This window comes from Zonotrichia leucophrys, unplaced genomic scaffold, assembly GCF_028769735.1.
Source record: "Zonotrichia leucophrys gambelii isolate GWCS_2022_RI unplaced genomic scaffold, RI_Zleu_2.0 Scaffold_447_41639, whole genome shotgun sequence".
NCBI classification, from domain to species: domain Eukaryota; kingdom Metazoa; phylum Chordata; class Aves; order Passeriformes; family Passerellidae; genus Zonotrichia; species Zonotrichia leucophrys.
In genome coordinates, this window is record NW_026992652.1 from 22,291 (window position 1) to 36,978 (window position 14,688).

The 14,688-nt window shown below is 50.5% G+C and overlaps 1 protein-coding gene across 1 annotated transcript; it reads left to right on the forward strand.

Moving 5' to 3' along the window:
• Positions 1-775: 775 nt before the first annotated feature.
• Positions 776-13,521, forward strand: LOC135441719 (uncharacterized). Its single transcript, XM_064701260.1, is given in 12 exon segments — positions 776-920; positions 1,161-1,225; positions 1,339-1,638; positions 3,690-3,824; positions 4,102-4,434; positions 8,278-8,320; positions 8,323-8,389; positions 9,052-9,169; positions 9,869-9,968; positions 10,371-10,567; positions 11,916-12,053; positions 13,397-13,521. Coding segments are annotated over 12 exon segments (1,701 nt in total). The 5' UTR covers positions 776-802; the 3' UTR covers positions 13,484-13,521.
• Positions 13,522-14,688: the final 1,167 nt, after the last annotated feature.

Genomic DNA, 14,688 nt, shown 5'->3' on the forward strand with positions numbered 1-14,688 from the left:
TCCATTTGACTTCCTGTGTTTCTTTCAGTCCTCGCACTTGGCTGAGGGGCAGGGGAAGGATGTGAAGAGCAGCTTTGGCATCTTCCTGGGCCTGCAGAGACCAAGCCAAGCACCTGCGGCAGGGTTTGTTGCCCACCTTTGAGCACAGGTCTGAGCCGCATTCTGTTTGTCCAGCCGAGTGCCCCAAAGCTCTCTTGGGGAGCTGTGAATTCAAAGGCCTTGATGCACACATTCATGCCACCTCCCCTATCTGGTGAGTTTTAACTCTTGGCAAGATGTGTTTGCCCCGTGCTTGCTGGAAGCTGCTCTGCTCCAGAGCCAGCAGTGAGCTGGGCTGTGCTGGCCTGGCAGCGTGGAGAGTCCTCCCCTGAGCACTTGGCTGGGCTTGGTGTGTCCCAGGATGTCTTAGACACTTGGGGTAATGGATTTGTTCCAATCAGAGGCATTTGGGGCAGGTTTGGGGTAGCCCCAGAGCACTTGGCAGCGTGTCCAAGGGCCCTTGCTGACACGGCGCAGCACGGTAACCATGGAACGGAATGGAACAGGGCCCTTTGTGACACGTGGTGAAGTGGCTGCTGGCGGTGACGAAGCAACGCCACAGTGCTCGGTGCACGTGACAGGGCAGGACGTGCCAGAGCTGTGCTGTGAGGAGCCCCACACAGCCGGCTCTTTCGTCACTGACCCACAGCGTTTCCAAGGCATTACTCCTGCGGCTGGCCTTGCGGCCAGACTGCAGGACTTTCTAAATCAGAGCTTTTCCCAGGCATCTGGCTCTAAGGTGTCCTAGAGGCCAAAAAGCGGGATGGCTGGCAGAGTGCTCAGGCTCTTCAGGGTGCTTCGGGGAAAGAAAAAGACAGGGCCTGCAGCCTCCCCAGCACAGCAGCCTGCAGAGCCGGAGAAGTTGCAGCCAGTGCAGGACGGTGAGTGGCAGAGCCGGGCCGCAGGGCTGGTGCCTGTGGCTGCCCTTGCCCCATCCCATCCCTGCCCCTATGGATGTTCCCACAGACAGGATGTAAGAGGGGCTGGGGCTGCCCCTGCTGGCCGTGCTCTGGTCCCCTGGGCACCCGGGGGCTGTCCCTGCCTGGGCCGTGCAGGGCTGGGCCGTGTTCTCCGGCCTCTCCCGCAGCCCCTCAGCTCTGGCTGCATTTGCTCTTTGCCAGATGCGGGCAAGGATGGGACACTGGAGCCGGACCGCACTCACGGCTGCTTCCACAGACCAGCACAGGTACCTGCGGCCATCCCCACCTGGGCTGGGCCTGCTGGCACTGCTCGGCCCAGCGCCGCGCTTGGAGCAGGCCACAGAACGTCCCTCTCTTCCTGCCCTTCCTTCTGTTGCAGTTACTGCGGAGGTTCCTGGGCCTTGGGCGCAGAAACACCAGCGCTGCAACAACCGAGGGCACGGCCGAGCTGCAGGCAGAGGCTGATGTCACCTCAGCCTCCCAGGAGCGTGCAGCAGACTCTGTCAGGGCAGTGGCTGAGGGCAGGCCGGAGGCTGTCACGGCCCTGCAGGGTCTGCACTCGAACAAGCACGGTGCCAGAGCCCTGTCGGTTGTGTCCAGGCACCTGCCGAGCGAGTGCGGGGACAGGCTGCACCCAGAGCTCAGAGGCCTCGTGGAGCTCAGCAAGGAGCCCTCGCTGGTGAGAAGGGGCAGTGGCTGATATCTACTTGGAACATGAGGTGGTAGAATAGGAAGGCGATCTTGTCATGGTGCCTGCTGTATCTGGAGTGAAATGGGCACCTTTGTGACTGGGGAGCTGCGTGGGCAAGAAGGATACAGGGCTGGCGGCCTTGAGCAGCTGAAGATGAGGCAGCGTGTGGCCAGGGGGCCAAGAAGGCCAAGGGCATGGTGGCTGTGCCAGCAGCAGTGGGGCAGCAGGAGCAGGGCAGTGAGCGTGGCCCTGTGCTGGGCAGCGCTGCGGCCACAGCTGGAGTGCTGTGTGCACTCGTGGGCCCTGGGGAGCAGAAAGTCATGGAGGGGCTGCAGCGTGTGCACAGAAGGACAGGGGAGCTGGGCAAGGGGGTGCAGCACAAGGCCAGGGAGGAGGTGCTGAGGGAGCTTTAGCCTGGACAATGGGGGGCCTCATGAGGCACCTTCAGGCGGACTTCCATAGATCGCTGCCTTAGATCCATAGATCCAAACCTGAGCACAAGGGCTGTTTCCCTTCCAAACATCCCCTCACTGCATCCAAGTGCTTTAGACACTGGTGTGGGTAACACTTTCATATTTTGTTGATTTGTTTGTTTGATAGAAAGAGAACCCTTTTGCAATTTCTCCTTGTCCAGGGAGCAAGGGAGCTTTTTCTTAATCTTTCCTGCCCTTTTACAGTACTGGCAGAAATTCTGCTAGAATTTTAGTTTTCAAGAAGGCAGTTCTGGATAATGCAGTATTTTTGCACAAGAACACATAGTTTGGGGCAGGGATGTTGGTGCAGAATGAGCTGTTCTGGTGCCAGACCGGCCAGTAGGGCTTGCCCATCATTTTCAAGTTAACGCCTCTCGTGTCTTTCAGCAGCCCAGGGAATCAGTGTGTGCTGTGTTTGGGAATTGAGCAGGAAATCAATGCCCTTGCATTCCAGCTGGCCCTCAGAGATTAGAGGAGCTGGGAAGGGCTGGGCTGCATTTCTGATTCCAGCCACTTTAGCACCATCAGTGTGGTCAAGTGCAAGAGAAGAACTTGCCCGAGCACAGATGCACAAAGAGTGCAGTTCCCTGTGCAGTGCTCTGGCTCTGATTGCATTCCACAAGGACCCACATGCTCCAGATTCCCCAAGAGTGTGGGTTACTGAAGCAACAGGAGAGCAAGTTCAGGATGGCTGCTGATTGGGGCACTGCTACCGAGTGTTGATGTTTGTAGTGACAGAAAGGACAGTATTGATTCAGGGTGACCGCCACGTGGCACAAAATGAGCTTTGACTCTAGGATTTAGAAGTTTAATCAAATGCTTTATGAAGCTATATTATATTACACTAGTACTATGTTAAATCTATACTAAAGAAATACTATTCTAAAAAGATACTAAAGAAAAACTAGTGACTGTCTCCACACAGTCTTTCATCTAATTAGCTAACAATATAAGTAATTATCACTAAAATGCAATTAACAAATCATTTTCAGTAAACAATCACTATGCACATTCTTCATGTACTAAAAATCCTGAACAGCAAGTACAGATAATAATTGTTTTCTCTTCTTCTCTAAGTTTCTCACTACCTTTCCTTAAGAAAAACCTAGGAGAGAGAGAATTATATCTCTCTCCGTTCAAAGAATGTAAATCCCACAGTACAGTAAAGAGAGATTATAAAAGTGAGATCTGTCTATCTATCTATCTATTTGAATCTTCCTGGCTCTGCTCCAAAGCAGTGGAAGATGCAATGCTCACCTAAAAGCCTCCCTTCATCACAAACAGACAGGACATGGTAGAAGCAGAGGGAGGCCCTCACCAGACCCCTGAGAAATGCCACACCTTCCCTGGCAGCTGCCTGAGAGGCTCTTGCAGCTTCAGTCCCAGATGGCCCCTGATTGTTAGGCCAGGGTCACTTTGGAATCTGTGCCTCCCCTCAAACAGAGAATGACCCAGCAGAGCAGCAGCACAGTGCTTTGGGAACGTGTGAGCCCAGCAGTCTTTGAGTCTTGGCCCACAAAGGTCATATGGGAAGCTGAAACCCATCTTGTCTTGCTTTCTGTGCAGGTGCTTCTAGAGAGAGAGCAGGAGCAGACTGCTTCAACTGAGATGCCATGCCAGACTCAGGGAGAGCTGTTCCCAGCCCGAGAGCAGGAAGAGCAGCTCAGGCAGCAGGTGGAAGAGCCACAGGAGAAAGGCCAGGTAAGCCTGACTGGCCAAGGCACAGAGGGAAGGGCAGGAAGAAGGGCATAAACCACAGCTCTTGGGACTGAGGAGGCCAGGAATCCCACAGGCACTGGAAGCACAGAGCCTTGGAATCTGCACAGATCAGCCCTGGGACAGGAGGGTTACAGTGGAAGCAGATGTGGGTAGGGAAGCAGAAGGAAGGGGATGAATCAATGTGATTTTGAGGCTAAAAGAGGAAAAAGCTGAGCCTGATGGCAGCTCCCAGTCACTTGCTCTGCATCTGTGTGCACAGAACATCAAGGCAGAGCCACAAGCAGAGCTGCCTGAAGCTCAGATTGACATGGCAGTGAAGAGGGGGAATGAAGACATCCAAGAGGAGAAGAATCTCCCTATGCAGAGGGACAGTCAACAAAAACAGGTGAATGAAAGAATGGCAGCCACTCCACTCATGAAAGAGAGTCCTTTCCGTTGTTGTTTACAGAACATGGACAAACAGGTTCTGGCACAGCTGCTGGAAACTGAGGCTAGGATCAAGGCAAGGAAGAAGAGGGCAGACTAAAAATTTTAAATCATCAAAGAGAAAATTAATTGCCTCGTTCAGGAGCAAAAGGCTCTAGAAAAGCGAGTGAAATATCAATAGGCACTGCAGTCACCCAAGGGGTGGTTTCTGCCCTCCTTGCCTTTGCAGTGCAGAGCAGCAGGGGGGTGGGGTGTTGCCTCTGAGTGGGGTGTTGCCATCCTGATGAGGCCTCTGTCAGAGCTGCTCTCAAGGACACTTCCTGCTCTGCTGAATCTCAGCTGATGCTCTAGACAGTGGCATTACTCCCTTGGCCATTTAGCCAGCAGTCATCCCAATGAACTCCTGCTGGCTTCTTCCAGGTGACCTTGTTTCTTGAGGTGTTTTTTGCAGGTGAACGTGGTCACTCACATAGATTTGGAATACGAGCTACAAGCTGTCTGTATCCCTTGTCAAATCAGCTCCTGTCCTTTACTTTCTTCCCAGTCGATGACTCCTGGCTGACGGGGACAAGCTGTAGTCTCTGACTGCTTTGTTCTGTTTGACTTGAGGTGGAAGTGTCGCCATCCTACCTGGCAGCCTGCAGAGAGTTCCAGCAAATGACGGGCAACCAAGAGCCCCGAAGCTGGCATGAGGCCCAGGAACTGTACCATCCAGAGATGCTGCAGGAGAAGCACGTCCCGAGGAAGGTGCAGAAAAACAGAATTTCATGGCAGGAGGTAGAACATGAGAATGAGGAGCTGCAAATGTATCTGCAGACCTAGGAGGGGGAAAGGAGTCTTTGGGAGGAAGTGGAGCGGTCGTTGCTGCAGTCATCCTTTAGAATAGGAAAGTGGCTAGGAACTCAAGTAAAACCAGCCTTTGGTTTTGACCATTTGGTTTCACAAGTGGGCATCCAAAGCAATCCAGTTGAAGAGCTCTGCATGTGGCTGACAGCAGCTTCCTAAGGGCTTGCATTTTAAATGGCAATCTCTCTTGCATTTCAGGGCAATCTCTGCCACACCTTGCTGACATCAACTCATTTCTTCTCTCAGATCTACACCAACTCTGACAGTGAAGCTGCTGCAGCAGCGCCGTCCCAAGGAGCCTTTGCTCCCCAGCCGAAGACGTGGAGCCTGAGCATTTGGTTCACCTCCTGTGCTGACCCAGCTGCTGCTCTGCAACTGGAGATGGCGGGTGACTCCCTGGAGCAACACGGTACGTCTGCTATCTTTCTTATCTGAGGGACAGTGTATTGTGTGCACGTGTCAGCAGAGCTGTACCAAAGGGTTCTCCTCACTTCAGTGTCACAGAAGTGCTGGCATTGCTCCAAGGCAGCAAGAGAGAGCTCTGGGTGTTCCTGCTGCCTCTGAGGGCAGCTTAGACTGGCTGGAGTTTACCTGGGCTTCCCTCTCTGCCGAAGGCAGAAGCAGGAATTGTTCCTGCATCCGCAGACGGCTGTGACTGCTTAAGTTCTAGCCACTGGTAGAAGCCCTGCTCAGATCAGTCTCTAGGAGAACAAATCAATCCCTTTGTGATTCTGCAGCACAACCCAATGAATCTGCTTCTTGCATTTAACAGCTGCCAATGCTGTGCTCTCAGATAAGACCTGGTAGAGTTGAGAACAGTGCCCAGTGGATTCTGTGTCTACCATCACCTGTTGCGACAAAAAGGGCACTGATCCATCCACACCTCGGTGGGGCTGATCTCAAAGCCCATCCTGTTGTGTCCTGAATGGGGGCAAAAGCTTGTACGGGGCTCAGGCTGGCTGTGGCTTCTTCCCATCAGTCCCTGTCAGTGCTCATGCTTGGGCTTTGCCAGCCTTGTTGTGGTCGCTGCCCTGCCCCTGAGGGCTGGAGGCACTGCAGAGGCTGGAGCCTTCCTTAGCTGGGAGGGTCCCGCTGCTGCCCGGCTGCTGCAGCGCGGAGCTGCCTGAGGCAGCAGCCCCTTCTCTGGGCCGGCTTCTGCCTCGCATGGCCTGCACTCACAAGAGGGTCAGCATCTCCTCTGGGCAGCTCTCTGTGTCACAGGGGTGCCTGAGGAGCACTGCTGTCCTCTGTGCCTGTGCCCGCCATGCCAAGTTGGGAAGATGGGGAGGTGTGCGGTGCCAAGAGGGCGAGAGGAATGGGAGCGACTGATCCGCGCTGTCCGCGTGAAGAGAAGCGGCGTGGTTCTTCACGCGGGGCACGGGCAAGGGCGTCTTTGAGCTCAGCCTGCTCATAAAGGGTGAGGGTCCTGATGCTGAAAGCCCCGTCGTAATTGGTTCTGGCATGAGCTGCTCTGGTTTACTAACGCAGAGGCATTCTTCTGGCCAACTGCTGCAAGGTGGAAAAGATGGGAACACTTGGCAATATTCCTCCTGTTCTGAACTTGACATCTGTTTAGAGCAATTGATTCTGGATGTCCAGGTGCATTTAATCTTAGCAAGTAGGAAACCTTTTCTAAATTTTGCAGTCTCTATTCCCAAGAAAACAAAGGCACTGTTAGTTCCAGCTCTCCTCAATGTTTCTAGATGACAAACTTACTTGCCTTGGTAGGTATTCTCTTCTGGTCTCAGTCTCCTCTGAATGTATCTCCCTGGGCTTCCCTGTGTGTCTGTTGTCAAGAGGTCTCTCACTTCAAAGGATGCAAGAAATCAGTCTCTGTGCCAGCCAGACTTGTGCTGTGGATGTGCTGTTCTTTTGTTCCAGTTCCTGTTTCCTGTATGTGGGAGGGCTCAGAGCCCCAGACAGTGCCTTTTGTATCTCCGAGAAGGTGAGATCTCTGCTTTAAAATGAACATCTTGCATTTTCTTTCCCTCAGGGAGAATGATGAAGATGGAAAATCCTATCATCAGATACATTGAACTGGAAAATATTGGCAGTGGGTGAGTCCAAGCAATGCTAATTTTACAAAACTATGCATCAGGTGTTTTGCTGGTGGAATAGGTATCAAGCGTGAAGTCAGACAAGCTGCAAATGTGTTCAGGCACTGGGCTTAGATTGTCAGTGCTGATCAGAATTTCTAAGTGTGCTCAGAAGGCATTGTCAAGGACATCTCTATGCTTCCAGTGTCCTGCAGCTTTGAGGCATTTACAGCACAGATCTCCTGTGTGGGCTGGCTTTCACTGCAAGATCTAAATGGCTTCTCCTTTCTCTGCTTCTCTTTTGTTTCTAGGAGTTTTGGAGAGGTTTTTAAAGCACTCGACACTGCCACAGGAGGAGAGGTAAATGTCAACAGCCCCTGCAGGCTCTGCTGCTCTTGAGGGGCTTTCCCCTCTGGTGTGAGCTGTGGCTGGAGCTTTGGCTAGAGCCGTGCTGAAAAGGCACAACAAGCACACACTGGGGCCAGCCTGCAAAATACATTTGGCACTTTGTCCTCCTCAGCTGCCGGAAGGAAGGCACGCAGGGCAGCGCTTCCTTTCAGAGAAGGACGCGCTCACTCGCTCTCCATGGCTAAAACAAAGGTGGTGCCTTAGAGCACCTCCCTGCTCTTTGGGGCTACGGCTTCAGAGTCCTGAATTCTCAATTCTGCCTGCCAGCAAATCCATTGGAAAGGTCCTGGTAGTTCCTTAGCCACCTGCAGTGCTGCACTTGGTAATTGCACACAGGGAGAGATCTGCAAGTGCCCTAAAAGCCCTAAGCCCTGCCCGTAGCCCAAGATGTATCCACAGAGTATTAAGGCATTGATTACTTCTTCTGAATCCTAGAAAGAGCAGACGAGAGTGTGGTCAGAGGTTTGTGGGTGATAGTTGAGACACCACTGTTACCAAGTGGACAAGGCAAAATGTCAGTGGCCCAACGTGTCCTGTAACTGGCCCCCAAGGTAGCAGAGAAATGGGCTGTTGGAATGTCAGTTCCTAAATACTGCACTGCCTAATCACAAGGCAGTTTGGCACAGCTCAGCTCTGTCATTGCAAAATCACTTGCTCCATGTGCGTTGTTGTCCCCTGCCACCAACTGCTCAAGTTACTGATTTTCAATGTCATTTTAGGTGGCCATCAAGAAAATAAATCTTCAAGGACCGAGGAGGATGGAACGAGCGTTAATGAAATCCAAATCATGAAGAGGTACAGGAGTCCCAATTTTGTGAATTACTTAGACAGGTGAGTGGTTATGGTCTTATCCCATGTGTGCATTTACCTACAGTAAACATGAGAGGTTAAAAACCCACTTTGGTCAGTAGCAGAAAGTAGAGTGGTTAATCTTTATTTATTCATATCTCTCTACTCATCTCCAATGGATGAGAAGAGAGTGCATCCTGTCTGCATGAGTCTTCCCTGGCACACCTAGTTTGAAAATTATTCCAAAATTATTCAAAACCTGAAACAGCTGTATCTTCCTTAGTCATCAGCCTCGAAGTTTACTGCCTCCACATTTTTTCGGGATTGATTTTTTAAAGTTTTTTAAGTGCTGATGAACCATACTAAAATGAAATTCCATTGGATTGTTGCCCCTCTTTGCCATTGCTTTTCATGCCAGGATGAATAGGTGCTTATTTCCAGAAACACCATGCCTGACAGGTTTTATATCTGGGCTGTTTCTAAACTGCATTTTTCACTCACTAGCTGTCTAAGACATCTCCTTTTTCACAGCTGTGCCTTTCTCCTTGAGACTGCACAGAGTGCAAACAATGCACAGCCAAGAGGGAATATCTGTTCCTATGATTCTGTCCTTGTCACAAAGGCATCTGGAAATAAGAAACCTGGAAGCAAAAATCAACATAGCCATGCATGTTCATCTCCATGCCCTTATTTCCTTCTTTCAGCTACCTTGTGGGTGAGGAACTCTGGCTGATTATGGAGTACATGGATGGAGGCACTCTGAGAGATGTCATCAATGAGTGTGACATCTTTGAAAGCCACATTGCAGCCATCAGCCGGGAGGTCAGCAATCCCATCTGTGTTTCCAAGGGCTTGGGCAGGATTGTCTGGGAAACAGGGGCTCAGACCTGCAGTGATTTCCTGTGCCAACCTTTGGTTCTGTGTTGCTGGTATGCTATGTGCAAGTAAAAGCATCTCAAGTGAAAGGCCTGCCAGTGCCCCTGCACTCCCTGTACTCAGTGCCAGTACTCTTCTCTCCTGCTGTTGGATTCTCGCTCTGGCTCATGTATTTGTATTTGCTGTTCTCCACCTTGACTCTCTAAATGTTTGCCTGGAGTCTGTCTTCACTGCATTCCTTGCCTGTGAAAGCAAAGGTGCTGGTGGTAGGATTTGAAATGATCAGCAAATAAAAAAGACAGAGACTCGTTTCTCTCAGGCCTCAGCATACAAGGACAGGAGTGCAGCCAAAATGCTCTTTCCTTCTGAGCACATGCACTGCAGCAGCAGTCATCCTGGCTGGTTTGCAGGGGACAGTCTACAACAGCAGGTGCTGTTGCTCTTTCAGAAGCTGACATGCCTTTCCTCAGAAAGGTCCTGCTCTGCAAGTGTTGGAGCAGCAAGCTCTTCCTCTCAGTGGCACTGTGTTCTGCCATTACTGCCCATGCCCCTGGAGAGGGAATCTTTTAGATTCTTTGTTGCCTTTCTTGTGGGATGAAATCTCCTCACTCATTTTTGCCCTCCTCTTTCTGTTTTCTCTCTCAGTGCCTGCAAGGACTGCATTTTCTTCACTCTAACCATGTGATCCATAGAGATATGAAGAGTGACAACATCCTTCTCAGAACCGACGGTTCTGTCAAGCTGGGTCAGTATAATCTTGGTCAGGAGCAGCATTCCAGGGATGTGGGTGTGGGGCTGCTTGGAGGGACAGCCAGCTCCCCAAAAATGGGGCTGGTGGCAGTGCAGGGACACCCGCTGTGAGCTGAGGGCACAGTTGCAACGTGCACAGAGGTAGGACAAGGAACAAGCAGTCAGGAGTGGCCTTGCTCTGTGTGTGTCCCTTCCAGAGGGAGGGAGTTACAAGTCTAAAGCTTCCAAAGAACAAAAGACACTACTGGACACAGTGTAAAAATGGGGGGAGTTTAAAAGTCGCCAATGCCAGGAGATCCAAGAACACATTTTCAAACACTTCTGCTGGGGAATTCTTTGGCTTGCTTTCCTAATTGCATAGAATTCAAATAGAAACAGTGTTTTGCTTTCTCCTCAGGTGATTTTGGCCTCTCTACTCAGCTCAGCCCTGAGCAGAGCAGACGGTGCTCGGTAGTCGGGACTCCTTGGTGGCTGGCGCCTGAAGTCATCACAGGTCAACCATATGGTCCCAAAGTGGACATATGGTCATTCGGAATTGTGGCGATTGAAATGAGAGAACAAGAACCTCCCTACTGGAACCAAAGTCCCATCACGGTAAGGAGCAAATACTCACTGATCCCACTGTCTTTCTCACCTGCCCCTTGTCCTGTGTGCCATTGGACAAAAGCCCATTGCCATCTGCCTGAACCACTTCCACCAAGGACCCCTCCTAAAAATGTGCCTGCAACACATCAGCATCTGCTGTACTTTTGGTTGCAGCAGTGGGGGAACTCAAGCCTTATCACATGCAAACAAACTCCAAACAAACTCTATTCTCAGGCAACACTTTCCTTTGGCTTTTAAGTGGTTCCAGTCCTTTGGCTGTGGAGATGGCCTTAAGAGCAGAAAAGAAGCATCTGACAACTGCTGTTATCTTTCCAGAAATGAAGGAAGGAGACTCAAACCCAACAAAGTTTCTAAAACTGTGGTCTTTAGAGATGAGCCTAACTCCCTGAGCAGTTTCCTCTCACTGGGAAACATGCCTGAACCCTGGGCATGAGAGTGTAAAGGCCACTGAGTCTCTTCTGCTTCTTGTGCAGTGCTGCTGAAACACTCGGTCACCGCGTTTCTCTCCTAGCCAAAGGCACATTCTCTGCGTCACCAAGCCAGAGCCTGGTGATGCGGACAGCCTGACAAAACCTCCCATTTGTTTCCTGGCTCTTTCTGGCATGGGCCTACCATTAATGCATTGACTTGAGTAGCCAAATAAGCACAGGGTTGCCATAGGGATGGCACCTTTCCTTCTTCTGACCATGACAATTTTTCTTTTGCTGCAAAATGGGAAGCTGCAATTTTCACACTGCTGAGAGACAGAGCTGCAGGTGGCTCCTTTGTGCCCAAGCAGGAATTTTCATCCCTCTACATTTGTGCAGCCATCTTAATGTGTCTCTGTTGAAGATGAGATTGCAAATGTTTATTTCCTTACCTGGGGATTAATTGACGGATTCCCTTTCTTTCCTTCCAATTACCATTGTTTTCAAGAAAAGCGCAAATAGCTTGATGAGTTTTGTTCTTGGGCACGTGCGCTTAAAGGACCAACAAGCACTGCAGATGTGCCTTTCATGTAGTAACCGATGAAATTAGTTTGTATAGCACAGTCTCTCTTCCAAAAAGCCTCTGAAGCTAGTGTGAATCCTCAGAGAAGCAAATGTGCTTTTGCTGATGTAGTTCCCACTAACTAGCTCAGTCAATGAAATCAGCTGCCAAGGCAAGATATGCAGGATGTTGGAAAAGCTGTGGCTGCATCAGGGTTTGGGTTTCTGGTTGGTAAAGGAAAATAATCTCTGGGTCTCTGCCAGGGCAGAAACTGCCACTGAAGAGCAGAGGTTAAACAAAGGGAGGTGGGAGAGCACTTAGAGATGTGAAAGCAGCAAGTGGAGCCTGGTGTCTCCTTTTTCTCCAGGCTACACAACTGATAGCCACAGTAGGGACCCCACGGCTGCGGCAGCCCAAGCGATTCTCGCCTTGCCTGCGTGACTTCCTGAGCTGCTGCCTGCAGACAGACGAGGAGCAGCGCTGGTCTGCCAGGGAGCTCCTGCAGGTAAAATGTCAAGGGGCTGCAGGTGAAACAGGCTCTGAGGGATGGGCTCCTCCTCCACTCAAGTCCAAGGCATCACATGAGCCCCCTTCCTCCTCACCTCCACTCTTGGTGCTCTTCAAATGAAAATGGTGAGGAATCCCAGACTGGGCTGGGCTGGCAGGACCCTGTAAAAGTCCTCTGGTGCAAGTGTCCTGCAAGGAGCAGGGACATCTTTAAAGAGATCAGGTTGCTCAGAGCCCTTTCTCACTGGAGCCGGAATGGTTGCAGGGATGGGGCACCTACAAGCTCTTGGGGCAACCTGTGCCAGGGTCACACCATGCTCCGAGTAAACAAGTTCTGATTAGATCCTATTTGTGTTTAAAAATATTCACCCACATCCTATTGTAACTGGCCCTGTAAAAAATATGTCCCTCACTTTCTTCAAAGCCACTCTGAAGTCTTGGAAAGTGGCAATAAAGTCTCCCTGGGGCCTGTTCTTCACAAAACTGGGTAACTCCACCTCTATCCACATTTCCTGAGTCAGAGAGCTCCTCTGGCTGTTTTGGTCGCCCTCTTTTGTCATTTGGTGGGGTGTTCAATTTTATCTAATGGCAAAAGAATTGAAGTAGAGCAATGCAGGGTACAGAGACATGAAATGGTGCTGCAGGAACCCAAGGAAGCCAGTCCCAGCCTAGGGCTCAGAGATTTGGCTGTGGGCAGGAGAGGCTGGGGGGGCTCATTGTGAGCCTCCCGGGGGCCCTGGTTTGCACCCCCCAGCCCACCCTTAGAGGTTTCTGCCACGCAAACAGGGACACCTGGGAGGGACTTGTCCCAGCCCCATCTGCTGCCTGGCACGCTCAAGCAGACGGGAACTGTGCCAGGGTTACTGCCAGGTTGTGTGGCAGAGAGGGAACTGCAGGACCCAATGCCACTGGGCTGGCCCTGCTGGGAAGGAATGTGCCATCCAGCACACAAGGGGAGGGGCAGGGCATGGAAAGGCAGACACTGCTCTGTCTCCCTGTGGGAGTCAGCACAGTGCCTGTCTTTCAAAGAGAGGGACCAGTGTGAGGCTTTGGAGTTTCCTGAAAAGAAGAAACTCCAAGGACAGAAAGCACCATTTCTAAAGCACTGGCAGGGAAAAAAATCCTAGCAAGATGAAGACACTTGCAAAAATGGATGAGTGGGATTCTGGGCCACATTTGCCTGTAATGGCAAAGTCCTGCACATAAAGATGGAGGCGTAGATGGTCCCATTGGTCCTCTTCCTGCATCCTTCTAGAAGCCAGAGGAATCCTGTGAAGCACTGAGCTTGGAAAGTCACGGTCCATTATTTTTTGGTGATTTGTTTTTTTTTCCTTTTGGCAGCATCCATTTATAGAATTTGCTGAGCCTGCGTCCAGCCTGGTGCCGCTGATTGTTTCAGTGAAGAAGAGGAGGGAGACGAGAATGTGACAATTACATCAGGACCATTTACTCGTCAACCAGTTTAGAGTAGGATTGTAGGGTAGGATTAGGATTAGGATAAGGATAAGGATTAGGATTAGGATTAGGGTTAAGGTTAGGGTTGAGAAAGTAAGGAAATTTCTAAAATCAATAAGGAAAGGGAAAGAAAACGTTTTAAAAACCCAAAACAAATTTTTCAAACCTTTTGGGAAATTTTTTTTTTTCCCAAATTTAAAATCCAATAGGGGCCCCCAGAATTTCTTCAAGGTCTTTGTTGCTTTTGAAAAGGGAAAAATTTTTTTGGCAAGGGTAAAAGGGGGAAAGGGATTTTTTTTCCAATGCAAACCCCAACCACCGCTTTGGGGAATCCCCATTTTGGTTTGGTTTTTTTCCCAACTTTATTTCAAAATTTGAGGAGAAAAGGCAATCAAAACAAACCAAAAAAGAATTTTGAGGCACCCCAACCTTTTTTGGGGCAAGTTGAAAAGGCCCCCCCATCCTTACCAAAAACATTTTTTTGCCAAAAAAAAAATTTTAAACCCAAAACAAAAATCCTTTTTCTAATAGACCCTTCTAATGAAAACCAAAAGTCAAATCCAATTCCCCGTTTGCAGGTTTAAATCCGGGGAAGGTAGACAGGCCCCGGCCCTTCCCCTTTGGCCCACCCCGGGCCCGTTCAAGGCCGGAGTCTCCTTTCCCCCCGGGGGCATAGGGGGCTGGAAAGGCCCTTTTTCCTCCAAACCCACACCCCGGGCCCTTTTTGGGGTTGCCTTTTTTGGGCAGCGGGGCAAACCCTTCCCTTAAAAACCCAAAAATTTCAAACGGCGTTTTTCCAAGGGAAAAAGGCAGTGGCCGTTTTTTTGGGCACGCCCCCTTTTTTGGGGGTTTTGGGGTTTCCTTTTTGGGATTTCCCCTTTTTTACGGGAAAAGGCCCCAATGGCAGCCGTTGGGTCCCTTCCCCCTTTTGGGTCCTTTGAAAATCCTCCTCTTTTTCCCGGGGGCCCTGAACCCTGACATCTGGGGTTTTAGCAGTCTAGGATTTGTGATGCTTGTTCAGTTCACTCTTTGCTTAGCACCTTAATTGCTTTGCTAAATTCATACCCTTATTGGCAATCTTTTGGGAAAAGAAAGTTGAAACAACTACTTGTTTGAATGTGCTCTAAAATTGGGGAAATCCCCTATCGAGCTGCATCTAAGTCATGTATGCTACGCTC